The sequence below is a fragment of the Balearica regulorum genome, chromosome 7 (assembly GCF_011004875.1).
Source record: "Balearica regulorum gibbericeps isolate bBalReg1 chromosome 7, bBalReg1.pri, whole genome shotgun sequence".
In the NCBI taxonomy this organism is placed as follows: Eukaryota; Metazoa; Chordata; class Aves; order Gruiformes; family Gruidae; genus Balearica; species Balearica regulorum.
The window spans coordinates 22,423,855-22,448,621 of NC_046190.1; the positions used below are offsets into that span (position 1 = coordinate 22,423,855).

At 53.4% G+C, this 24,767-nt stretch overlaps 1 protein-coding gene across 2 annotated transcripts; it reads left to right on the plus strand.

Annotated features, from left to right (window-relative positions):
* Nucleotides 1–1,846: 1,846 nt before the first annotated feature.
* On the plus strand, nucleotides 1,847–24,249 carry PITX3 (paired like homeodomain 3). Of its 2 annotated transcripts, none has more exons than XM_075758471.1 (4): nucleotides 1,847–2,151; nucleotides 16,674–16,814; nucleotides 21,550–21,755; nucleotides 22,762–24,249. In XM_075758471.1, exons 2-4 carry the CDS (start codon nucleotides 16,706–16,708, stop codon nucleotides 23,323–23,325), a joined length of 879 nt encoding a protein of 292 aa, XP_075614586.1. In that variant the 5' UTR covers nucleotides 1,847–2,151; nucleotides 16,674–16,705; the 3' UTR covers nucleotides 23,326–24,249. The 2 variants fall into 2 exon arrangements, with proteins under 2 accessions (XP_075614586.1, XP_075614587.1); XM_075758472.1 differs by lacking the exon at nucleotides 1,847–2,151 and adding an exon at nucleotides 2,774–3,039.
* The last annotated feature ends 518 nt before the right edge of the window (nucleotides 24,250–24,767 follow it).

Here is a 24,767-nt window from a genome sequence, read left to right on the forward strand (position 1 = left end):
CAGTCCAGCAGTTGCACCGAGGTTGTCCTAATGAAAGACTCCTAATGCAAGTCCCTGGATGGTCGAACCCAGCAGTCTTCACACTGTGCTCCACAGGGAGCAAGCTTGTGACATAGTGCTGCTTCGTAATTCCAATCGCCCGAGGGAAATAGCTAAAAATACCTTTGTTTCATTATTACTTGAAAACGTAAGCCCTAACTGTATTTGCTGTGGGCTACTGATAGGAAAAGGTTTGAGGGAGAGGGAAGCAATTCAAAATATGGTCCCTTCCTTGCTGCAGACCTTGAGTACGGTTTTCAGCTTCCCTCTAGCATGTGGTGGTAGAGACAGACTGCCCGGTGGAAAGTGCTGGTGCTGCTATACTGTGCCGCTTCTCTTGACATAGACAAGCCTATGCCAGGATGGATTAAAATTTGGGCTGGAAAAAGATGTGGTCTAGTTTGCTGTCATTTTTGGCAGACAAAAAAGCAGTAAGGCAAACACAACCCCCAGATTACTACCGTTAAAAAAACACAGTAATTTCTCATAAGCATGTCAACATCGTGACTCCTTTTAAACTCTCTGTGTTTCTACTGAATTAACGTGTTTGTGCATGTTTTGATCTGTAATCCGTAATGCCTGGGTCTATTTAACCTCTCTTTACATCCTGTGCTTCTTTGTGTGCATTTGTCTTCCCATACGTATCTATATGCCACTTCATGCATTTAGCAGGCTCCCTAAATATGGCTCATAAATCACCCAGGGTTAAAATTCACTCCTATTCTCACAACATTATTTCCTAATCTCTAAAACATGTCAGTGGAAAGAGCTTGAGGGTGACCTTTGGCATCATAAATCGGAGAACAGGTTGACATGGAAATGACCTCAAGAAAATCAGACCGTAGGATCACGCATCCAACTCTGTAAGAGCCTGGCGGGGATAAACCTCTCCCCTGGGCTCGGGCATCCCAGGGCCGGACGGAGAGGCTAAGCCCGACTTCTGCAAACCTCTCCCTGTGAGCGGTGGGAGAGAGGGGACGGGTCTGCTTGGAGTGAAACGTGTGTGCAAACACATCCAAGGCTTGCTGTAGCGGGGACGAGCATTTGGGGACGTTTCAGGGAGGGATCGCACCCTGCACCACTGCACCGGGATTGTACCATGAACTTCGGTAGGAGCCAGGCTGGAGTCTAAACTACAAGTACGGTTCCCAGAGAGCCATCAGCGGGCGGCAGCGCGGCGTTTCCCGCACAGCCGGCAGCCCCCGTGTCCCCGGAGAACCGGCACGGTATCGCCAGAGAAGCGCTTCTCGGTACGGCCGAGAGCCGGAACAGTGCGTGCAGTAATTAGCCTGTAATTAGCATCCTCTGCAACTCCATCGTGCGGGGGAACGCTTCCCGCAGCAGACTACGGACTTGGTTCCCCCCCAAGAAAACTGCACGGCTTTAACTGTAAAGCCCGAACAGGCTCCCCGCGGCGGTACTGAGCGGAGCGGATGCCCAGCGTGGGCTCTAGGGTACCGGATCGCCAGGGAGTGAACAACGGTAACGGCAGCGACAACAGTACGTAAGCGTACGTATGCATAGATATCTATCGATATAGACACCCCCAGAGCTGGCAGAGCACGGAGCCCAGCGCCCGGGAGCCGCCCCCCGCTCACCCTGCCCCGACGCGGCGCGGCCGAAGCGGCGGCCCCGGTGCGGCGGGACGGAGGCGGGGCCAGCGCGGCGGGGGCGGGGCCTAGCGCCCTCCTCGGCCAGTCTGTGGGCCGGGGTGCGGCGGAATGTAAATAAGGCGCGGGACGATTGGGCGGTGGGAGCGCTGGGCGGGGAGAGGGGCGGGGCCGGGGCGGGAGGCGCTGGACGGGGCGGGCGGCGGCGGGCGCGCAGCTGGAATGGGGCGGGCGGGAGCGGGGCGCCCGGTGCAGCTGGCGGGGGGCGCCGGCCGCCCGCCATAAAGTGAATGGCCAGGGTGAATGGGAGGCAGTCGGCCGGCGCCCTCCGCCTCCGCCCTCCCCGTGAGCCGCGGGCCGGCAGCGAGGCGCAGAGTGCCCGGGGAGCCGGGGGGATTTACTTTCTGACAGCGGCAGAGCAGCCCGGGCCGCGGGGCGGGGGCCAGCTTCGCCCCTCTCGCAGGATTAAGGCCACCCAGCCGAGCCCGCATCTGGAGCCGCTGTAAGTGCCCCTCCGTCCCCGGCTTCCCGGGCGGGGTTTTCCCCTTCTTTCCCCTTGAGCCCCTCGGTGCCATCCCGGGCGTGCGGCGCCGGCCGGTCGCAGCCCTTCCGAAGCTGGCGTGGGGCAAGAGCATCACCGGCGGGGCGGCTCGGCGCGCTCCGCCCGGCAGCACGGGGGCTGCTCCGCTCTCGCCCGGGGCCCGCTTTCCGCCGCGTCCCGCGGGGCAAAGGGCGGCAGCCAGGAGCAGGGGGAGAGCGGGGCGGATCGAGCCCTGCCCTGCCATCCAGGAGGGGTCCCGGGGCCGTGTGCGGCGGAGCTGCCCACCCCCCACCCACCCCCCACCGGCGCTACCGGCACCGCCGCCCGTCCGGCGGCGGGGCGCGGCGCCTGCCCCGCTCTGCCCTTGCAGGGCCCGGCGACCCCTGCCCGCCGCCGCCAGGGTGCCGCAGCCCCGGCCGCCCCCTCGGGGCTGCCGGGGGCCCCTCCCGGCAGGCGTTGCCGGAGACTCTCGCCGTTGCTAAACTTAGTCATTTTCCACTCGGGCGAGCGGGGCAGGGGGTGTTTAAATTAACCGGGGCTCGCTGTAAATAACGGCGCTGCGGGCTGCGGCTCAGCTGTCTCCAGGGTCCGGGGGAGCAGGGCGCGGAGAGCAGAGGCGGGGAGACGTCACCGGGAAAAAGGAAGGCAGCCCGACGGCTTTTGGACAGTTGGATAAATGATATTTATATAACGGGCTGGCTCCTGTTTACAGCAGAGCCGACCTCCCTGCAGCGCCGGGGAGAGGGCGAGCCGCCCCCGCGGACGGGGCGAACCTGCCCCGGGACGGCGCTGGCTGCTGCGCCCCGGCGACCGGGTCTCCCCGCGGCCCGAGCGGGAATAACAGACCTGGTCGGGCTGCGGGTGAACGAGCGGGGGGAGCGCAGACCCCGGCGGCGGCTCCGCCGGCAGCTCCGAGCCGCCCCGGCGGAGCGCGGCCGCCCGGCGCCGGGAGGCTGCGGGCAAAGCCGGCGGTCGGACCTCCGGGCGCTCGCACGGGCTCCGCCGCCTCCTCGGCGCCGGGGGCACGCTGCAAAGCGGCGCCCCTCCGTCCCACCGGGTGCCCGGGAAGCCCAGGCGACCGCAGCGAGCGCCCGACGGAGCCCCGTACCGGCCGCTCCCCCGGCTATTCCCCGCTCAACGAGTGCCGCCCCGGGGGAAGGGCTAGCCCGCCAGCGCGGCACCCCCTTGTCCTTCCCCCCGTCCTCCTCCTGGGAGCAGAGGAGAGGGACGGCTTCGCCACGGCTCTGGCGGGGGAGGGCGGCCGGGGCGGGGGCCGACGCCCGCTCTCCGCCGCAGCTGCTGGAGCGGCCCCGGGGGGGCGGCGGGCCCGGTGCCGCCGAGCGGGGCACACCTGTCGGCCCCTCTCCCGGCGCCCCCGCGGCTGGACAGCTGGGGGGACGGGCTGGGAGGGGGCCGACTCTGCCTCCATCCCCCCCCCCGCCCCAGCAGCGCCAGGGCCCTGCAGAGGCGCTGGCGGGGGTCGGTGCAGCCCCCCCCCCCCCCCCCACGGCCGGGGCTGGGCAGCCCGGAGCAGCAGTCTCCCGGGCAGAGCGGCCGGGGCTCCGCACACCTTTCCCGCCCGGCCCGGCGGGTTATGGGATGCAGAGCTCGGCTCCGCAAGGGCGGCCGCAGAGGGGCACGCTGCTGCAGGACCCCGGGGCCCGGCAGAGCCCGGGTGTGAACCCCCAGCCACCGCAGCCAGCTGACGCTTTGAGCTGGCGGTGCAGGAATCCAAACCAGTCCCTCACCTGCCTCCCTGTTCCCTCACCTTGGTGGGAAGCTGCCTCCCAACTGATGGGCCCGTGATCCGTGCACTTTCTGAATGGAGACTAGTGCTGAAGGCAAAGAGCAGAATTTGGCATCCTCCAGACAAGTAGGTTCTCCACACGTGGCCCATGGCCTGGAGGATGCTTGGGATGAAATGGCTTCATCCCCTCTGTGATTTTGTGAGAGGCTAAAAGCAACAGCTCAGGAAGGTGCCTGTAAGGAATGTCACCCCTGTTCCTGTCCCGCCTTCCAAAGGCAGGGAGAGGACCACCTTTTTTGGCGATGGGATCTGGGTCTCCCTGTTTCCCCGCACTCCCTCCCAGCCTGTCGGCCTGTTGGTGAGCCAGAGGGATGGGTGTTTGTGCAGGCTTCGATGGTGCCTTGCTGTGAGGGACAAAGAGCTGCCTGCTGGCTCCTGAGGGACCAGCAGAGCATGGTAGCTGCTTTCAGTCTCCACAAATGTCTGCAGAAGCGGAGCAGGGTTTGATTTTCATTAGCAAACGGTCACACCATGCCCAGTACTCCGTACAGGGAGCTCTCACGGGGAGATGTCTTTCCCCAGGAGCCTGGGGGGGGGGTCTGAGTTAGGACAGTGTTTTTTCCTGCTGTTACTGGGTTTGCATGAGTGGCCTCAGACCTGCAGCCCAGGCTCCCCTCACGAAAGCCCACCAATATCCCTGTAACTGAGTTGTATCTAATCCAAGACACTGGTTTAAAAACCAGTATCTTTCTCTGGCAGAAAACCCATTGCAAGCCTCACTTAATATCTATTATATTTCTATAAGGGCTTAATTCAGGCAATTAATAGATCTGCAAATTTTGACTGGATTGCAAAAGTATTGGTTATCATACCCTACAGACAGCCAGCAAAAAAGAATGGCATCTTCTCTCTCTGTCAGATGCTACCCAAAACCTTGAGATTGAGAGGTGAGACTGACTTTGGAGACTGCCAAAAAGAAAAAGCCAGAAACCTGATATAGGAGGTTTCTCCAAAAGGAAGATGAGCTGGGCTGGGGACATGAGATCTGTCTCGTGACCTAGCACATGTGTCCCGGCTCTGGGAACAGGGGAGGTACCTGGGCTGGGAATGAAGTCCCAGATGGAGAGAACCGGTGGTTTCACACTGCGCCCTGCGTCGGGAAGGCAGCGGGATGAGACTGTGGGGCTGTGGAGGGAGGGGGGTCAGAAACGAGAGGCTGTGGTGTCTCTGAGCTGGCTCAGCGATTATCTGGCTGTTTGAAAATGGGAGATTGCTATTTACTTAGGGCCTGATCACAGTGGGGGCAAAGCTCCCATTCTTGCTGAGGCCGTCGGGCTGTGCCAAGCCCAGGCATTTGCTGTTGGCGCAGGGACAGTCTCCACCAACTGGCATCAAACTTAGTGCTGAGGCCGTAGGAAAAACCCTCTCTTGTCAACACCCGGCTGAAACGGGCTGGGGTTTCAGATGGCTGGAGAAAGAGGATTTCTGAGACCAGCCCGCCGTGCCGCACTTCCCTTCCTCCCCTTTGTGTACCGCTCCCCCTCACCAGCACCCCTGCCCTCCTCCCGCCTCACCTCTGAATATTAATGCCTCTGGCAGATTGGATAATAATGTGACTGGGAATTGAATGAAGCTGGTTATTAGCTCTGGGCTTCCTTGGGGCATTTAAGGGAGTCCACAGGCTGTTCCTGGAGGCTCGGCAGCACAAGGGACCGCGGCCGGACTCCACACAGAGGTGGTCACTTCTGTGGGAAAGGATTTGCTCGAAATCCTCATCTGCCTCTGACCCTGGAGGAGGACAGGTACGGCAGCCTGCCTAGAGCTGCAAATTCCCACAGGATGGTTAGCAATGGATCTGCTGGTTTTCAGCAACAATTAAATATTAAAAGTTGTTTTCAGGAAGGAACTAGGAGATCTAGCTGGGCAGAAATTGAGAAACCTTTCTGTTATTATTAGGCTTTAAAAAGAGATGGGGAGCGAGCGCGGGAGGTCCCTTTCTTTCCTTCTCATCGGTGTCAGAGTATTGCCCAGTGGATTCGGGAAGAGGGCCAATCCTCTGCACACTGAACAGGAAATTTCCTGCTGATTTGTGGGGTACAAGTTCAAGCTCAGAGCCCTCACTTCTGAAGAGCTGTACCGTACGATGTCTCTCCTCGGGAGCTACCTAGCCTTTCCAGAGGCAGATCTCTAGATGCTTTAGCATGAAGGGAAATATCCCTGTTGTGCAGAGGAGAAACTGAGCTCTGGCAGAATTACCTGATCTGAGCCAGAAATACAACCTCTGTCCCTTGACCCTCAATCTGATGCTATCTCCCAAACTGCAGCTCCACCAGAAAATAAACATTTACACCCTGTTAACTAGTGCAAAAGAGGAGGGAAACCAGAGCTAAATTTGCAGAAGCTGCTATTAATTTTGTCCATCTGATTTTTCAACTGTTCAAAATGTTCAGAGATGCATTAATGGGGCTGTAGCTGCTGGGGATCTCAGCTGATGTGGGGAGCTGGATTCTGCCTGATTAAATTAATCCCTAAAAATCACCATCAGAGCTACTGTGTTTGTAAACCCCTATCAAACAAGTTCCACAATCCCAAACCTGAGAGCCTAAGAAACACTTCTGTCTGCAGGATATAGCATTTATGCCACTCTGTCTCACATAGCTCTGATCCTGCAAACTACTCTTATTAAATAAATGCATTTATTTGCTACTTGGGGAGCTTCAGTGGGATGGTACGGGCTGGAAGGCTCGGTGCCTGCAGAGCTGCCTGCAAAAACTGAAAAAGTACAAAGATGAAATAAAACGAATGACTGGAGAGTTTGCAGTTACTTTCACCTCTCTTTCTCCCTCTTTGTTCCTTCTTCCCCCAACCTCATTTCAAGCAAAAGCATTTCCCCCCCCCCCCTTATTGCCTTTTCTTCCCCTTCCAATGCTGCCACTTATGCAAGTCTAATTTTGTTTAAAAAGCTTATTATAAATGACCAGCGAGAAGCATGAGGATTTAACTCTAAATCAAGTTGACCTGTCTGTGTGTGGACATTTTTATTTACTCCTCTTTCTGAAAAACAAATAAACAGAGAATCCCTCCCAAATAAAGCAGCTCCCCACTTAGATCTGAATACACTTTAAAAGAAATCTCTTTTGTTTTAGCCATTTTTATTTCCTGTTTGTTTCTGAGCTTAGACTTGACAATGAAAACCACATGAAATTCCCTTTTTGTTCCATCAGTTTTATTTTTGGTGGCACAATATCCTAACTTCCAGTTCTACAAGTTGAGGTTGGGGTGGGGTTTTTTTGTATGTGCACTTATTGCAGGGTTATTTTTTTAAAGTAAATTAATGGAAGTTTTCCTAAAAAAAAAAAAAAAAAAAATTAAGAATTTCTAGAGGACTGGAGGTACCAGGATGGTTAAAAAAAAAAAAAAAAATCTAAATCTAAAAGCTAAATTAATTGAACCATAAAAGGTAGTTTGGGTACACATCTATACCTAACCAGGGAGAAATTAGAAAATGATGCATGATATGCACTTTTTTTGTCCCATTTAAAAGGGTTTTACAGCTTAATTTGTGTCGGGTGGGTTTTAATAATGGTATTTGAAAAACCCAGTGCTTGAGCTCAGACGTGCCCCCGGTCCCAGGCCAGGGTGGGAGGCTGGGGGGGCCGTTCCCGCTGCCCCGGAGCTGCAGGTGGGCTTTGCTGGCAGGCTGTCCCGGGGAGCTGGGAGAGGCAGAGGTATTTCTGGGTGTCGGGTCCCCGTCCCCAGAGCAGGGGGCTGGCAGGGCGGTGGTGTGACCCGAGCGGCAGTGTTTTGAGACAGCTCACTTCCCTCTCTGAGCCCCGTCCCTTTTCTCTCTGAACCGCTTTGATGGGATTGCCCGAGGGCCAGGCTGGATGAGTAATTAGGGCTCTGCAGCTTGCTTTCCTATCCACCCAAACTGCCTACCTCCCAAGGCTCCGCATGGGATGCAGCCTCCAGCGGATGGAAAAACTAAGGATTTGGGAAGGGGGGAGGGAGAAAAGAGGAAAAAAGAAAAAAAAAAAAAAAAGAGACAGACTTTGTACGCAGTCCTTAGGCAGCACAGTGCATTTCAGGATCCTGAAATTCAAACCTCTTGTTTTGCTGCTTGCGATGTCTGTTGTGCCCCCGAATTTAGGGACACGGGGCAGTTTGCCAGGGCCCCGAGCAGGGCACCCGGGCAAGAGGCTGCGGGGCGGGAGGGCTGCCAGCCAGCCCTGCCTGCTCTCCTACCCGTCCTTCCTCCTCTTCGCCCCCATACACCCAATTTAACCGTTTGCTGCAGGCAGACGCACAAAACCCAGGCGATCTGCGGGCCTGATCCTGCCAGCACAGGCCGCTTGCAAAACGCTGCGGGATCGGACCCAGCAGTGTTTGCAGTGGGGAGGACTAATCACCTCCCTCGGCCCCCTTCAAACAATGTCTGGGTAAACAGGCTGACCTTCAGGGCATGTTACAAGGTCCATAAAGGCGGAGTGGGGCGGGGGGAGAGAGCTCCAGCATCCCTCCCGGAGCTGCCCTCCCCCTGCCCCAGCCTTACCAGCCGCAGTATCCCGAGGAAGAGGGGAGGGATGCTGCGGGCTGAGATCATCCGCTTGTTTTATTCACGGTAGCCTGCGTCCTGCAAGGGTTTTCCTGCCAGAGAGCTTAAAAAAAAATTAAATATAAAGTGCTTGGGAGAAAAAAATAAAAGACAAATAATCAGGAAACCTTACAGCCAGGCAGAGCAGACATCAGCTCCCTCCGGCGCTGCGGGTTTGCACTCCGAGACAACACATCCCTCGGAGCGAGCCAGACACTTCTGGGCTCTCCTTGCCTTAACCAGAGCCACTCGTTGGCCACAGCAGCTGGTGGGGCTGTCGTGGCACCCTTAGCAGTCGCTGCTTTTCCCTTTGTAGCCCTGCAACCCTCTGGGCTCTGCCAGGTTATTTTAAAACAATGATCCAGCACACCACCACCACCCCTCCCACCCCCCCACCCCCCCCCCCCCCAAAAAAAAGCTGCTTTCTAGCTGCTAGTTTTGCCAAGTTTTGTCACAGAACAAATGTTTATGATCAAGTCAAACTCTCCAGAAAGGATTTCTAGCAGAAGTGCTGACGGATGGCGGACACGGGCAAGTCTACAGTGCCCTGAGGTCAGCCATCCGTAAGGGTGTGACATGCCGACAGCATGGCAGGATCCTTCCTGACCTTCAACCCTGTGCATCACCCGCTTGATTAGGGGCTTTCTTGAGCTTGTTTACTAATTGTGAGAATCATTTACATCTTCAGTAACGTCTGAGTCATCTGCTGTCCTCCATCTGCATACAAAACTCCTGACAGCAGCTGGAGTCGTACAGCTCCAGTCCTTGATCTCGCTATCTCAGCCTCCCTAAAATAGGCCAACTTTATGGCCGCAGAGATACAGAAAAGACCCCACCATGCTGCTGCGAGTGCAGCCCCCACGGGAATTGGGCCGGTTTTCTTTGACTGCTAGAATAATTAGTCAAATTCATACAATTGCCCAAATAAATACAGCAATGCATACCAATCTGCTGATGCCAGCCCCTGCTGCTCTTTGCTGCAGCATGAGCAGTGTGTGCCCGGTACCCGAGCTGCAAGCAGGCTGCCTGTGCCTCTCACTCCTGCCCGTGATCCTGGTTTGCGACTGTCTCGTCTTGCTCCCGGCTCTGCTTCTGCTCAGCTCACGAGTGCAAGGGGAGATCACGGTCCCTGGTACGCTGTGGCTGTGCAGCTATTTCTCCCATGCAGATACAGGCAGATCCTGCAGCGCTGGCAGGAGTTGCTTTGAAACCAGCCTGCTGGGGCTGCAGCAGTGGGCAAAGACAGGCAGGGATGAGCAGGGTCGGTATGTCTGGGCCAGGCCAACGCTGGACCTCTGCTTTAGTGGGTCCTTTGTTTTGGTTGCGAGATTCTCCCAGAGTTTCTCACTGGAATGAGTCTCTTTTCTCCCTTCCCCAAAGCAAACGGATTAATTTCTCCAAAGAACTTCCCTTCCCTGTGCTCACGCTCTCAGCACTCCTGTGCTGTGGAGCCTCACTGCGCCACCAATTTTGTGCAATTCCAATTCATTTGGGCAAAACTGAGCCTTTGATGATTTATTTTGTTCCAGATGCCTAACAAACAAAATAAGCCATAACAAAGCACGGCTTTATTAATATAACTGCATAGCCTGTCAGAAAGAAAATCCCAGTCCTGGCTGATGGAGCCAAGGTGCCAAAAGCTCCACCGAGGCAGGCCATTCAAGGGACACCAGAAACCCAGCTGGACACGGCGAGACCTGCCGTGCAATGCTTAAAAGAGTGCAAGAAGCATGAATATTTAGTTTAGGAAAACAAACAACTCTGCAGAAAGTCTGGTGGGACTTTTCTTCTGTGTTAGGATTATCTCTTTGTTTCCAAATTTTGGGCGCCCTTTTGTAAACCAACCAGGTAGGCTAAGGGCAGCACTGGTGTCCAAAGATACTAATGCAAATAGCTTAATTTCAGCCAAGCCCAAGCGTGTTGCCCTGTCTCTGCAGATCCCCACGCTTTAGCTCAGCAGGGTCTGCACCCGTCTGGGAGGACGATACGTTATGTACGGGGCACAGTTACAGCAGGGCGCTTCCCCGGCGGGGGTATGGCGCGGCCCATCAAATAAGCGAACAGGACACATTCCATTGTGGGCTTTTTTTTGCTGCGGACATGGGTATGGAGCTGTCAATCCTTGGGACGTTTCCATTGTGATAATCCTCTGGAATACGGGTGATTTATTAACCCTCTGCTGCCCAGAACAGACATTTCAGCCATCACCCTCCTCTGCAGCTGGAGGCTCACGTCGAATTGGAGGAAGCGAGCTGCTTGCTCTCACCTTGCAGGCTCCGCCAGCCCCCAGGGAATGCATTAGGCAGTGTCCAGCAAGGCTGGGCATTTCCCTAGCACCTCTTATCTGAGGATCTGGAAGCACTTAAAGGAATTTTACTTCATTGCCTCTACCAGCTCAGATAGATAGGCTCATTAACATCATTTCTGAGATGAAGGATGGAATCCCCGAACAGCCGAGTGGTTTTCCTACATCATAAGCCAAGTCAGCGACAGCGCCTTATCTCCCCATCCTCTCCCTGCCTCGTGTTATCGGCAACTTCTCCGTAGTTCCACCCTCAAAAAGAGAAGAGGGTGGAAACAGCCTGGACACCGCACTCAGAAGGCCAGCCTGTGCCGCTGGCTGCGGGCAGGAAGCCCAGCAGCAAGGGCCTGGGCTGCTGCGGTTAGTGTGGCACCACACACTGCCGGTGATGCTGTCGCAGCCAACCCAGCAATGGGGCAATTTGAAGCAACTTGCTCTGACAGCAATAAGATACCAAGCGCCTTAGGAGGCTTTGGCAATTCCTACTGATGGGGGAAAAAAAAATCCCAAACCATGTTCCAGGCTTCAAAGCAGCACACACTCCAACAAAACCACCCAGCGATGGAGCTCAGGGGATAGTGCCCAAGTTGCAAGGACTAAATTGAGAAATAAAGTTTATTATAACCTGTGACTCAGCCCTTGCTGGAGGTCGATGATCCATTTCTTGAGTGTGCGCTCGAAAGCACTGCTCAGTAAGCCTGGCCTGTGCACAGTCTGAAGTTTTTGGAGGCAGGCAGCTTGCTCTCCTGTCCCGTAATGGCTCTGTGCTCTGGGTCACCGGTTGGCTGCTGCTGTTTATCTTCCAATGATTAATGGTCGCTCTTGGTTCCTGCTGCAATTCCATTAAGATTAGAGGCTTAAAGCTACACTGAGATGTTTAGCAGTGGGTCACCCTGCTCTCCCCATAGTTGTATTTCTATAGTCTTGAGGAAACGAAGATTAACTCTTGTCTCATGTCCCATCCTTTTTGCTTTCTAGCTGCAGGGGAAGAGCCCCTCACAGGCAGCACTCCTGTTGGCTGGCAAAGAGAGCCTGGCTCTGAGGTCGCCGTGTAGGCTGTGGCACTTGAAATCCCAGCCCTCAGGCTCCCTGACGGCACCATTCCCTGAACAAACGCACAGATCCAGAGAATAAAATGCTCTTCCAGGAGGAGACAGCCCCTTCCCCTTTGATGTGGGGCAGAGGAAGAGGCAGGGCCTGCTTCACCTTAGCTCGGCCCCTCCTAGGAGCTAAAGTACAGAGGCAGATCATCTTCCTGAAAATGTACAGTTAAATAGAGTCCCAAATGTTTATCTCTGCTAAACGTAAGCCAGCACACAGGGAATGCGAGCATGAGAGGAGTGAAGCAATCAGCCAGACTCCATCGGGAATCTATTTACTCCCAGCAGTTTGACTCCTGGGATTGATAGAGCTGAGAAGAGACAGCTCTGACCCTAAGGCATCTAGTGTAACATCATACCTTCACCTCAGGGGATGGAAGAAAGACAAGACACCACCCCTCAACTGATTGCAGAGCACCTTTCAGCCTGAGGGACAACCTGGAACCCTTTGCGGAAATCAGCGATCCCAAGCAGAGGCTGCAGTTCCTGCGGCGCTGGCCACAGGCACCGGGGTGGGGGGAAGCTCACAGGTCTGCGGGGCCACCTCTGTCTGCTGAAGGGAGCCTGGCTGGCTGGGCTTCCCCCCTGCCCACAGGTCACCGGTGGTCTGTGCGCTACTGCCTAGGGATCCCAAGTCTCAGGTCCTTGCTGAAGCACCCCTACATGTCCATAAACAACCCAATAACATCAAAACAACTCGAGAGACAGCTTTTCCCCTCCAGATCAACCTGCCGAAGCAGGTTCAGCAGGTAGCCTGCTCCCTGACGGTAGCGCAGGGAGTTGAGCAGCATGCACTTGTCAATCTGAAGGCAGCTCTCAGCAGGCAACATCCACATCACAAAAGCCACCACTATAATTAGCCTTACTTGGCTTGCAGTCAGCCTTTATGTTTCCTTCCCGCCCCTCCAAAAAAAACAAGCAAAGGCATCTTTGCTCCCGGGTGATGGAGTAGCGTGTTACTAAGAACCAGGAGAGAGGTCACAGGGACCCTCACTTGCTCTTTTTGGGTTAACAAGGTTGCTCTCCTTGTGTAGAAGTGCTCTCCTCTTCCTCTTGCCCCGACAGCCCTGGCTTGGGCAGCCTGGCAGTGATGCAGAAATGAAAAGGGGGTGAATTTGAAAGGAGAAAAAGCCTAAAGCCAGAGCTCTTCCCCCTACCCTCCGCTGTGCCCATGGGGCAGGGACGGCAGGCAGCTCCCCATCCACCTGGCGCGACCTGCGGAGGCAGCGCCAGCACCGTCACATGGGAGCCAGGGAGAGGATGCACAGGGGTAAAAAGTGGAAGGAACGGTGTGCTCTCTATCTTGGGAGAAATTAGAAATGTTGATGGAAGGAGTTACAGGTGCCAGAGCAGGCTAGGAACAAGGGCTAGTTGTACAAAATTGAAACCTCTGAGCAAGCCTGGCTGCACGTTGCTAGTACAGGAACTGTCCCTAAAGAAACCGTTCTTTTATGTTAAAAGAAAGTGAGATGAAGACTCAGAGGGAGATCATAAATTTGATTTTGTCTAAAGATGTTTTTGAGGTGCCAATTTCAGTAACTCCCTGAGATCAGGCAAACAACTTAGTAGAAATGCCACGAAGGTTTAGCATTGACTTTCTTAATGTCTCTGCCTACAGCAAGATCTAGCCAATGTGGAAGAAAGCTCCTTTAATTAAATCCGAAAGGGCTGTATAATCTAGAATAATACCTACAGCCTTTTGTGTCAGTGGCATGGGTTGCCTCTGGGTAAATACATTGGTACAGAGCTCACGTGCTCTTTTCCTGCGGTCCTTCATAACCGTGCCGAGCAGATCCCCCTCTCCCTTTGCTTTTGCTTCTCTGTGACCTGCTCACAGCAAGCCGAGGTGGCCTGCCATTATGCCACAATGCAGGGCACATGCAATAGGTATGTAATTACATATATACATACAAAATCTCCTCTCTGAAATCCTCCTAGCTTTAAATTCAGTTCAAAAAGCAAACTTATTCTGAGCCGCAAGTCCCAGTTTCAACTTGAATGTGGGCCACACTTTAAAACCAGTTTTAATCTAGGTCCCCAGTGCATCTCTGAGGCAGGCCAAGCACACTACGTTGTGCCCAGTGGCTTGGATCAACCATGTAAGTGCCACACTGGTGCGGTGCAGGATGGCACATGAATTTTCAATACTGGGACTGGGTTGCCCTGAGCCTTGTACCTTGTGTTGACATTTACACCTATGGAACCAGCTGTAAAACACTCCCTTCTGGTTTTCCCATCTCCACTCTAGTTTACACAATGAAAGCAATGCAAGATGTGCAAAACGAGTTTCAAAGCAAACAGGACCCAGCACAGGAGGACACCGTCCTTCAGTTACAGCAAGGCAGGAGTCTGAATTCCTCCTTAAATCTGGTCCAGTACAGAGTCAAGCCCTAGAAGAGAGGAAATTGTGCTTGACAGATGCAATCATATGCAAATGGCTGTAGAAGAGGGGAAATTATCATCTACAAACATTGGGCAGAAATTCCATCTGCTGCTGCCTCAAGAAGGGCTCTTAATAAATTCTGAGACAGCAAAGTGACACACATCTTAATCAAGACTTAATCCATGGAATTAATTCACTGCGCGTTTCTGCATAATTCCGAGAGTAATGCTAAAAGCCATGGCAATATCAGCAGCAGATGGACTCCCCCTACTCCATGCAAAGGTATTAAAGAAAACACAGCCCCTCTCACATCACTTCATGTACGTACACATGGCAAAAAGCAACAGGGCTGTGCCCTGCTGCTGCCAGCAGCTTACGCAGCCTGCGGACATCAAAGGTCAGGCGCGCCATGAGGTGGAAATGGAAACCAGCCTCACAGAGAAGATGGAGCCCCACCAGTTCTCTCTGACAGGAGATGAGAAGCGCTGGGAAACCGGGACCAGGTCCCTTCGTAAGACGCTGCTTTTGGAGATTGCTGATAGAGGCGAGCATCAAGGCTGATTCGTCAGCGCTCAGGAGAGGCTGAGGATGGAGGTTAAGCGAAGGGGAGAGCTGAAGGAAGACTAGAGAGCAAGGAAAAGTGCTGGGGGGTTCGTGAGCAAGATCTGCTGCAGAAACCAGGCAGATAACCACTAGAAATGGCTCTCTGCCCTCTCGCCATGGCCTGGGAAGCACGCTGCAGGTGTGGGAGTTGGCCTTGCCAAGGACCCCGGTGGCAGCCCTACTCAAACTGACGGGAGGTTTTAGGCAGCTCTGAAAATACATTCTTAGTCACTGTCATCCACCTCCAAAAGAGGTGCAACAGCTATGTGATTAATCTCTTGTTTACACATCTAAACGCTAGTGCAGTCCAGGCAAAACACTGCCTTCAGCAGGCTCTGTCCCTGACAACATGGATTTGAGGGGCCAGGCAGTCCTTCACCAGCTACAATCCAATCTTCACAACTGACTTCCACTTGCAGTTTGGACATCCCAAATTCCTGGTCCTACCCCCACTAAACCCAGGGGTCCCAGATCCCGGCACAGTGCATCAGCTGCTGTTACGTTGTAGGGTGACAGGCTCCCTAGCTGGGTAGGTGACATATTAGCTGGGGTGACCAAAGTTTCAAGAGCTGCTGTGGCCCCCTTGAAACAGTCCAGCCTTCAGAAACCATTACACCTGCACCAGTGACAATACATCATACTGCAGGCAGCAGGGTCAGGAGCTGAAACTTTAAGGGCTAACACAGGGCCAGTTCACCTTTCCAAGGTGATGCAGCTGGGCTTATAGCACCTACTGCTTTACATCTGCCTCTTCATGAACTTCCAGCGTGGTCTGGAACAGAGCAGTGCTTTTGTCTGGGCTCTTGTGGCAACACAGGTGGAGGGCACAGGGGCCCTGAGTAAGAGAATGATGAGAATAATTGATCCTGGGACAGACAAATGTGGAAAAAGGTGGCCAAGAAGTCCCAGCAGTGCCTGCAGATGCAGGGACCAGCACTGCCACCTTCCCAGCTAGGATGCTTTCAGGCAGGGGAGGTGGCCCACAAGCACAGAAGAGTTGCTTGAGGGGACAAGGGCAGCCTTTGGCCAGGATGACCTAAGGCTGGAAGTAAGCCGCTGCTGCAGCCGGGCGCGCTCATCCCCAGGCACCCAAGGGTGTGTAATGTGATTCCCATGTTAATTCAGGCTCCAGAGGTCCTTGTGTACCCAAATCATGTGCGCTGCCCTGCCCAGGGTCCCTGCTTGTGGCAGTGGCTGTGCAGGCAGACGCGTCTTCCTATCAGTGCCACGTACAGGAGTGCTTTTCTTTTGGGGTGTATGCATGTATAGTTGCATTAACCATCTCTGGACTGCCATCCTGCGTTAAGCTTTATATTTGTGCTTGACTGGTTTGTGGAAAAGTGAGGGAGAAAGAGGGGGGAAGCTGGGTAGGGAGGATGGGAGAGGCGGGATGTCTGGGGAAGGTGCTAACAGCCCTTGGCTGGCCCAGAACCACTTCCTCAGATCTCCGTTACACAGCATGCTCCTGGCGTTGCTATTTCAGTCTGAATGTCACCTATAAATTGGAGGCTCTTTCTCTGAAGGCTGCAAATAGAAGTGTCACTAGATGATCTTTGATTTATAGGGAAGCTCAGCAGAAAGCCTGGCATGTCCATTTTCCAGCCAGGAAACTCAAAGGGGTCCAAGGATCAGACAGGGATCCTTTGCTTTTCCTAGACCTTTCCTCAAGGTTGGCAAGTCCGTCCTGGAGGGGGCGGGGAGCGGTCACACACAGATTCATCTCCCTAATCACCTTGTGCCTGCTGCTTTTTCAGATTCCTCCTCCTCTGTCACCCATCCCTGCCTCATGGATTTCAACCTGCTGGCGGATGCGGAGGCTCGCAGCCCAGCCTTGTCTCTCTCAGACTCCGGGACCCCTCAACACGAGCACAGCTGCAAAGGGCAGGACCACAGCGGTGAGTGCCAGGCTCAAGGAGCAAGAGACATCCCGACCTGTCCTTGTGGGTGGATCCCGGTGGCCAGTGGCTTGCAGGCGCCAGCTGAGGTGCTCCTGGGAACACGCTGAGCTGCTTCTCATACCACAAGGCAGCACAGTGCTGCGGCAGCATGGCCGTCCCAGTGAGCAGGGGAAGGCGTAGGGGCAGGTATCTCAATGACAGCGCTGTCCTGGCGGTGGGGGTGCCTGGCCTGGCTGCAGGAAGCCACCGCTGACAGGGGGTACAGCCCGCAGCAGGCAGGAGTCAGGCAAGCCGGGTCACTGCCCAACTCCGATTTTATTCTATTTGCCTGGACCAGGTCCCCAGAGCAGAAGAGCTCTCCCCATGACACAGGAAATCACACCCAAGGCACAGAAGGCTACATCTAGTTATAAACTGCCCTTTTTTTAAAAACTCTGTTTAAATTGCTTAGGTTAAAACTTTCCATGCTACAGGTTAACTTTGGGCTGAAGTTTCCAGGTTCAGGCCATAAGAGAAATAATGTCTTGCCCCTGCTTTAATTGAAAAAAACTTGTCACCTGTGTCTCTGGAAGGCTCTGCAGTGGCTTGCTCCTGTCCTGAGGAGGTGCCTCTGACCATTTCCAAGTGCTAAACAAACCCCAAACCTACTGCATTCTTTATCAGACTCTGAAGCAACATCACCATTCATACCTGCTCAGAAACTAGCTACCAAAAGCTAAGGCTTCCTCCCCTGGATTTTGCATCTGTCCTGCGACTGCTCCATCCCTCGTTGCTCTGGATGCAACAGGGTAATGCAAAGCTGTCCCTGCCAGTGCGAGGGGAGGCAAGGGCTGAGGGCAGCCTGCTGCTCCCCGTGTAAAGCCTCCAGGCTCACCCACATGCAAAAGCTAATAAGCATAATGATGCAGATTAAAATTCCCTGGAGTAAGTGTTGTGAAGGGAATTACGCTGGGATAACTATGGTCAGAGAATCCACCCGCCAAATTCCCCACTGCACGCGTACCTTAGTTGGGCACATCCCCAAGCTCAGTGGCTCCTCGTCAGCTGCTTTGGATGCACAGCGGTCGTCTCCATTCAAGTGGCCTTCCCAATCAAGCCCACCCTGGCACACTGCAGAACTGCCAATTTAGGAGCTGACTTTTTTTTCCATTAGGCATGAGCAGCTAATTCCAGCTATGACCGCAGTCGTTTCATTGAGTGGGTGAACGTGCACAAGATATATTCCACAACCTATTTTGGGTTGACAATAAGTTCTGGGTGCCTGGCTACATCACTCTCCACTGTCTTAAACAGTCTAGAAATAAAATGGCTCTGGGAGGTGGGCATTTGCCAGTGCTACCTGCACGCAGGGGCTGGCAGCTCGTGCATTCACACCAGAGGCCCCAGTGGCAGCCACACGTCGCCGGTGCCAGGCAGAGCAGAGCGAGGGCTGCCCGGGATGGGGTAGGGCTGCGCTTCTGGAGTTTCTTGCCTTTCCTCAAGAGAGCAGTCCTCCTCCTCCCTTCTTGGCTCCGCATCCTTCATCTGCAGCATAAGAGATCCTTAGGAAGTGAGCGTAAACCTTGCTTGTCTCGGCTTAGCTCTCAGAGATCCTGAGCGTCCTCTGATGGTGTGGAGTGTTTTGTGACACCGTTAGGTTTCATCAGGCAACACAGGTCAGCACGAGAGCAAGGACAAGGAGGGAGGAGGTGAGGAACTGTTCTGTATCTCCCTGAATTCTGCTCCTCAGCATGGATTCAGGGCACCCACAGGGTCTGTCCTTCCTGCAGGGTCCCTTGTTTCCCTGTACTGCCAAGGTTTTGGTCCCCACCACAATGCCCAAGCTCTATGCCATTTCCAGAGGGCACTTCTCCCCTGCCTAGAGAAGAAGCAGAAATGGAGGTGACACTCCCTATAAGCAATGCTCAGGAAGAGCCACAGGTAGCAGGTACTAAAACAGAACAATAAAAGGAATGTGTAGCTTCAGAGATTTTTCCAGGCTCAGAGTCAGGATTCCCACATCTTGTACTTCACAAGATTTATGGAAAGTCCTACCCCTGAAGATATGGAGAAGAGAAATAACAAAGCAAGATACTTGGTGAGCTCTTTCACCCAGATGCAGCCCATAAGCCAGTGGTACCTTTGGTCCATTCTGCTTCTCTCTCAGTATAGTTTCTTCCTGCGTGAAGAAGGGCAGTCATGAGCAGGAGCTCACGATTAGGGCACAGCCTCCTGCTTGGCAGCAGCCCCTTCAGAAATCCACATTTGTCAGGGGCTCCTGTGGGAGCATATCCCCTGTATGCATCAGGCTTTTAATTAACCCAGACTTAGCAGATGAACAAACAAACCAAATGTTGTCCCTTCATCTGTACCAAGCCATTCCCAATAACTAGCTCAGACGTGGTGGCATCATTCCCCTTTTAATCTGTTGTAGAAATGGATAATGCGGGAATCTCCCTCTTCCAACACTGGCTTAGAGCACTGAGCTAGAGAAATCAGATTTATCTCCTTGGCAAGAGCCACTATAAAAAAGATCCACATTAAGAGCATGCTTCTAAGCGTTCTGCTGAATGTGGGATCCCCACATGAAGATGCTCATGGGAACGAGGAGACGAGTCCACAGCCAGCTCCTACCCTTCCACTTTTTAGGTCCTACAGCTTCATCTGTTTCAGGAGTAGACTGGAAAAGTTCTCATGTGGGTACAACCTGGATGGAAACATGAGCTGGTCCTGGCACTGGGAACAGGAGACAGTGCCTTCTTGCTCAGCAGACCCAGCTTGTGCCGTGCTGTTGCAAGCCAACGCATGGCAGAGGACTCTCCAGCTGTCTCGGCATGGTTCTCAACAGTCAGCTCGCTCTCCTTGCATTAGTTTTCCTGCTGGCGGACAGCATTAAATGTGCCACAGAAATGGAGGCTCTGGGGAGCCTGCGAGGACCCCACGTTGCTTCAGTCAATGCAATGCATACCCATAGAAACAAACCTTTTCTGACTGCACCCAGGCTTTCCTCCATGAAGAGCAAATGCCTCTCCTGCAAATGCTCTCCATGACTCCAGCATTGCTCCCTTTGGAGGAAGGCAGGTACAAGGAGGGTTTTCCCAGGAACAGCAGGGAAAGGTTTCTGAATTAACCCACTGAAACAGGAATGGGGTAGTGGTACCAGGCTTCTGCGACAGGAGTGTCTCCCAGGGCCTGGCTCCATTAAAGCATCTGCTGGTGGGTACAGCACTGCCCTGCAGCACAGTCCTTTCTCTGTCAGGGCTCAGATGCTTTTCAGCCTCTTAGGTTCTGTCTTTTCCATTTAGCTTTTTTGGGGCATATTTTTCCAGAACACATCCATCTGACTTGAGGAACCCTTTTTTTCCTTGCCCAGCTGTATTCCAGGTTACTGTTTTCTTGCCTCCCTGCTTCTTAAGGGGCTGTACAAGATACCTTCTATGTTAGGATTTTTCTGAACTTTGAAGTCTTTTAAGCTAGATTCCACTTAAAAATCCACAACCAAACAAAAAAATCCTTTGAATCTGAATCTCAGTGGAGTGATGCCAACACTTCTTAAAGGTTCTTCACCAGGTGCAACAGTTTGGCAATTGTTTGCCATAATTTCTACTTAGTTTAGCTGACTATTTCCCATTGTAAAAGAACACCTCCCCTCCCTGCTGAAAACCTGATTTTCAGTTGGAACTGCTTCACCTTGCTTCTAGATCAGAGGAAGGAGGACATGAACATCAGAAATTATTTATTTTCACTGGAATAATTTTCTTCTACAGTGACTTGTCTTGGTTCCCAGCAGAATTAAACATGAACTGTAACTTTCCTCCCTGTACTTGTCCTCCATAGATTGCCCAAGTGCTCACATGTGATGTTTTCTTTTGATGATGGAAGATATTTATATTCATATTCTGCCTGGGAGGTACCTGGTTGCCCACCTGCAGCCATAGCAGCCCAAAGCTCAGTGTTAAGGCCTGGGCTTAATGCCTAGGAGGAGGCAGAGCTGTACTTTTCAGTTAGATACCAGTGGGAACTCACCAGTGTTCAAAGATGTTCACTTGAGGGGCAACAAAATGTAAGATGCCTCTAGGAGAGGGATCTCCAAGTGAAGACGAGAACAGGGGCGGAAGGACAGAGAGATGCTTGAGTACTTCATGGTAAGGTCTAAGAGAGGCCTTTTCCTGCTTTTTAAAAGTAAAAATACATTTTTACCTAAGTAAGAAGGCAGATGAGCAAGAATGGAGGAAGAATAAAGAAATTTGTGTTCCTCAGGTGTAGTTAATTTACAAATTTCAACTTGCTATCATTGGCAATTTGCTTTTTCCCCATTGCTTGTCCACAAAAACACTACTGGATCTTTTGCTGTGTCATAAGTGGCAATTCCCATTCAATTTTAATAAAGGGCACCTTAGGCAGAGTAGGAAACTGCTGGCCTGGTTCAGTACCGCCATCTTAATTGCAACAAATGAAAACCAGAGACTGGAAGTTTGGGATATCCAAATCCAGTCACTTGGAAGCTGACACACATTACAGCAGTTAAAAGGGGGCAACCCATGCTGTTGGTTTTGGTGCAGGGTGGATGCCTGCTTGCAAGGTCAAGGGAGGAAGACAGGACCACTCCTGTGGGTGCAGCTGGAGCTGCTGGTGGCCACAGCAGAGGGAGACCTCAGTGAACATGCACTCGTTGCCCAAGAATGGGCTCCCCAAATGCATCCAAGCCTCCTGAGTTAACTCAGGGGATCTCTCCCATCTTTCTGTTTCTCAGACACCGAGAAGTCCCAGCAAAACCAGACGGACGACTCCAACCCTGAGGACGGCTCGCTCAAGAAGAAGCAGCGGAGGCAGAGAACGCACTTCACCAGCCAGCAGCTCCAGGAGCTGGAAGCCACTTTCCAGAGAAACCGTTACCCTGACATGAGCACCAGGGAGGAGATTGCGGTCTGGACCAACCTGACGGAGGCACGAGTTCGGGTAGGACTGCAGCCCTCCCACCTTCCCAGACCCAAGTTTGTGGGGATGAAGTTGGCTGTGATACAAGCTGCCAAGCTGTCCCCAAAACAAGGAAGGGATTGGGGGCACTAGAAAATTTTTCTGTCTTGAAAACACCTCACCAGGCTCTACACCCAAGATTTGACACATCCAGCCACACACATACCCTGTGCTGGTGGTGCCTTCCCCACCCAGTGCCACCTTGCAATAACACAGGGCGATGCAAAGCCCAGGCTCTGCCCCACAGAGCCCCACCAGCTGGCTGCCCAACCCGGCAAACCACTTCCTTGTGGAGCCATCATCCTCCAGTGCCTTGCTGGAGGGAACTCTTTGGGGTTCCCAAACCACTGTGCAGTCACAGGCGTAGCGTGGCAGGGCTCCAGCTGGAATGAGAGCTTCTCTCTGCTACTAGAAATATGAGTTAGCAGCACCATGAATAGCCTTCCAGCAGCTTCCATGCTCTAGGAAGTTACATTGTTCAAGTCCCTCCAACATTGACAGATTTTCCTGTGAGAAGACAGACTTCTAACACCCCACCCCAAGCAGGTCCTGAGGTGAAGTCAAGACAAGAGAGGTTATTTCATCCACTCAGCAGCTCTCAAACCACATCCCCCAAATACTTAGCTCCCAAGTCACACAATCCCAACCCCTTCCTCCTGGGCTGTGGTCACTTGGAAATACAGCAAGTATTTTTATTCCTTTTCCCAATGAAAGGGCATCCATTTGTTGAGTGAGGTGGGTTATTCTGTGTATTGTAAAATAGTAGCGATTGGGCTTTGATCTAGGTGGTGATTCTTGCTGGGCAATGACCCCGCAGCCCAGACATCTTGCTGCAACCTTTTCCTGATGGTCAGCCTCCCAGCTCCCTGGAAGCATCCCCAGCCCTTCAACAGCTCTCACCTTGCTGGGCAAAGAGGCTGGGGCAAGGCCCCTTCCAGGGACAGCCCAGAGCAATTCCCATCCCCTCCCTTTTCTCTCTCTCTCACAGGTCTGGTTCAAAAACCGCAGAGCTAAGTGGAGGAAACGGGAGAGGAACCAACAGGCTGAACTGTGCAAGAACAGCTTTGGAGCCCAGTTCAATGGACTGATGCAGCCTTACGACGACATGTATTCCAGCTATTCCTACAACAACTGGGCCACCAAGGGGCTTGCCACCAGCCCACTCTCAGCCAAGAGTTTCCCGTTCTTCAACTCCATGAACGTCAGTCCCCTCTCCTCCCAGCCCATGTTCTCCCCGCCCAGCTCCATCGCCTCAATGACCATGCCTTCATCCATGGTCCCTTCTGCAGTGACCGGGGTACCAGCCTCCAGCCTCAACAACCTGGGAAACATCAACAACCTGAACAGCCCAAGCCTCAACTCCGCTGTCTCATCCAGTGCCTGTCCTTACGCCTCAACAGCCAGCCCCTACATGTACAGGGACACATGCAACTCCAGCCTGGCCAGCCTGCGGCTGAAGGCCAAGCAGCATGCTAACTTCACCTACCCGGCGGTGCAGACGGCAGCTTCCAATCTGAGCCCTTGCCAATACGCCGTGGACAGGCCCGTATGAAAGGCTGCCCTCTGCCAACCAGGGACTCGACCTTAGCCTGACAAAAGGAGACCTTTAGCCCTACAACAGCGTACATCCTGCAGAGAATGAGAGTGAACGCGAGAGAGAGCAAGAGAGCGCGAGAGAGCGAGAGCGAGCAGGCAGACGGACCTCTATGAAGATTTGTCTAACTATCGTATGGTGAATTTTGACTGTGTTTCCCCTCCCAAGCCCCTTCCCCTCTTGCCCACCAAACCTCCTCCCTCGTGGTAAAGAAACCAAAACAGTCCACTGGAAGCCCCATGGGGAAATAGGAGCCCTGACGTGCAGGGTGCCCGACCCACAAGCAGCAGAACCAAGCGTGTTTCAATCTGCCCCTCTGAGCACCCCCCAAGGGTGAGAGCTCCCCAAATCCCTGGGTCAGCATGGGCAGCCAGACGCCAGCCCTGCGGGGAGCAGCCAGGGACAGGGCAATGCAGGGTCAACATTGACTGAGCCCTTCTCCCTGCAGGCGCACGAGATATCAGTTAAAAACGTCTTGCCCACTTATTTATCACACATTGGCATCTGTCTTTATAATGCATATATATGCATCGCCCTTCAGACTTGAAGCCTTTAGGAAGTGGGAGTTGTAAGGATATAAAATATGTGTGTGTATATATATATGATATATATACAAATACATATATAGACATTAAAGTATGCTTTTTTTGTACGAGTTAACCCACAAAGCAGACCTTAAAGCCAAAAACCCCGTAAAGCAAGGATCCTGCCCATCATGCTTTATCACTTCGGTCTTTTCCAGTCAGACAGGAACACCTTTGCCAGTGTACATCCAAAGCGTCCCCTTTTGCAACAATCAGCTCCCCCTTGCACATTTCCTTCCCTTTCCCAAATCCCATTTCAAAAAAAGGTAATAAAATAAAAGTTGGCACAATCCCTTTAAGGCTTCTGCCTGTCTGATTATTGAGAGCATGAGCCTGTGTCTGAAGACTCAGAAATCAAGAGCCAGCAGCCTGGACGAGAGCGAGCATCCTTGGGAGCACCAGCACGAGGCAGCTCGAGTCGGAACAGGGGCCTGAGGTTTGGAGGAGCCATCTTTGTTCCTCACCTACAAATCAAGCGCCTGGCTCCTCAGGACAGTAAAGGCCCATCAGCACAGTGTGAAAGGGAAAACAAGCCCCCTCCCTGCCTGCACGCACCCACCACAGCGGGAAGGTTGAGCTTCTCCTGGCACGGGCTTCCCTGCTGTGCTGGATGGGGGCAGTGCGTCTGGGGTCCTGGCAGCCCCTCCGAGCACTCCCTCTCTGAGCCACAGCCCCAAGGCATAGGCTGGCTGCAGCAGCCTGCCCTGCCAGCCTGCCCCTGCAGTTTCTGTTGGGAAAGCTGTAAACCAGAGCTGGCTTCTCCTGATGTGTGTGCATTGGCAGGCCTGCTGCTTCAGCCAACTCAGTGGGATGGAG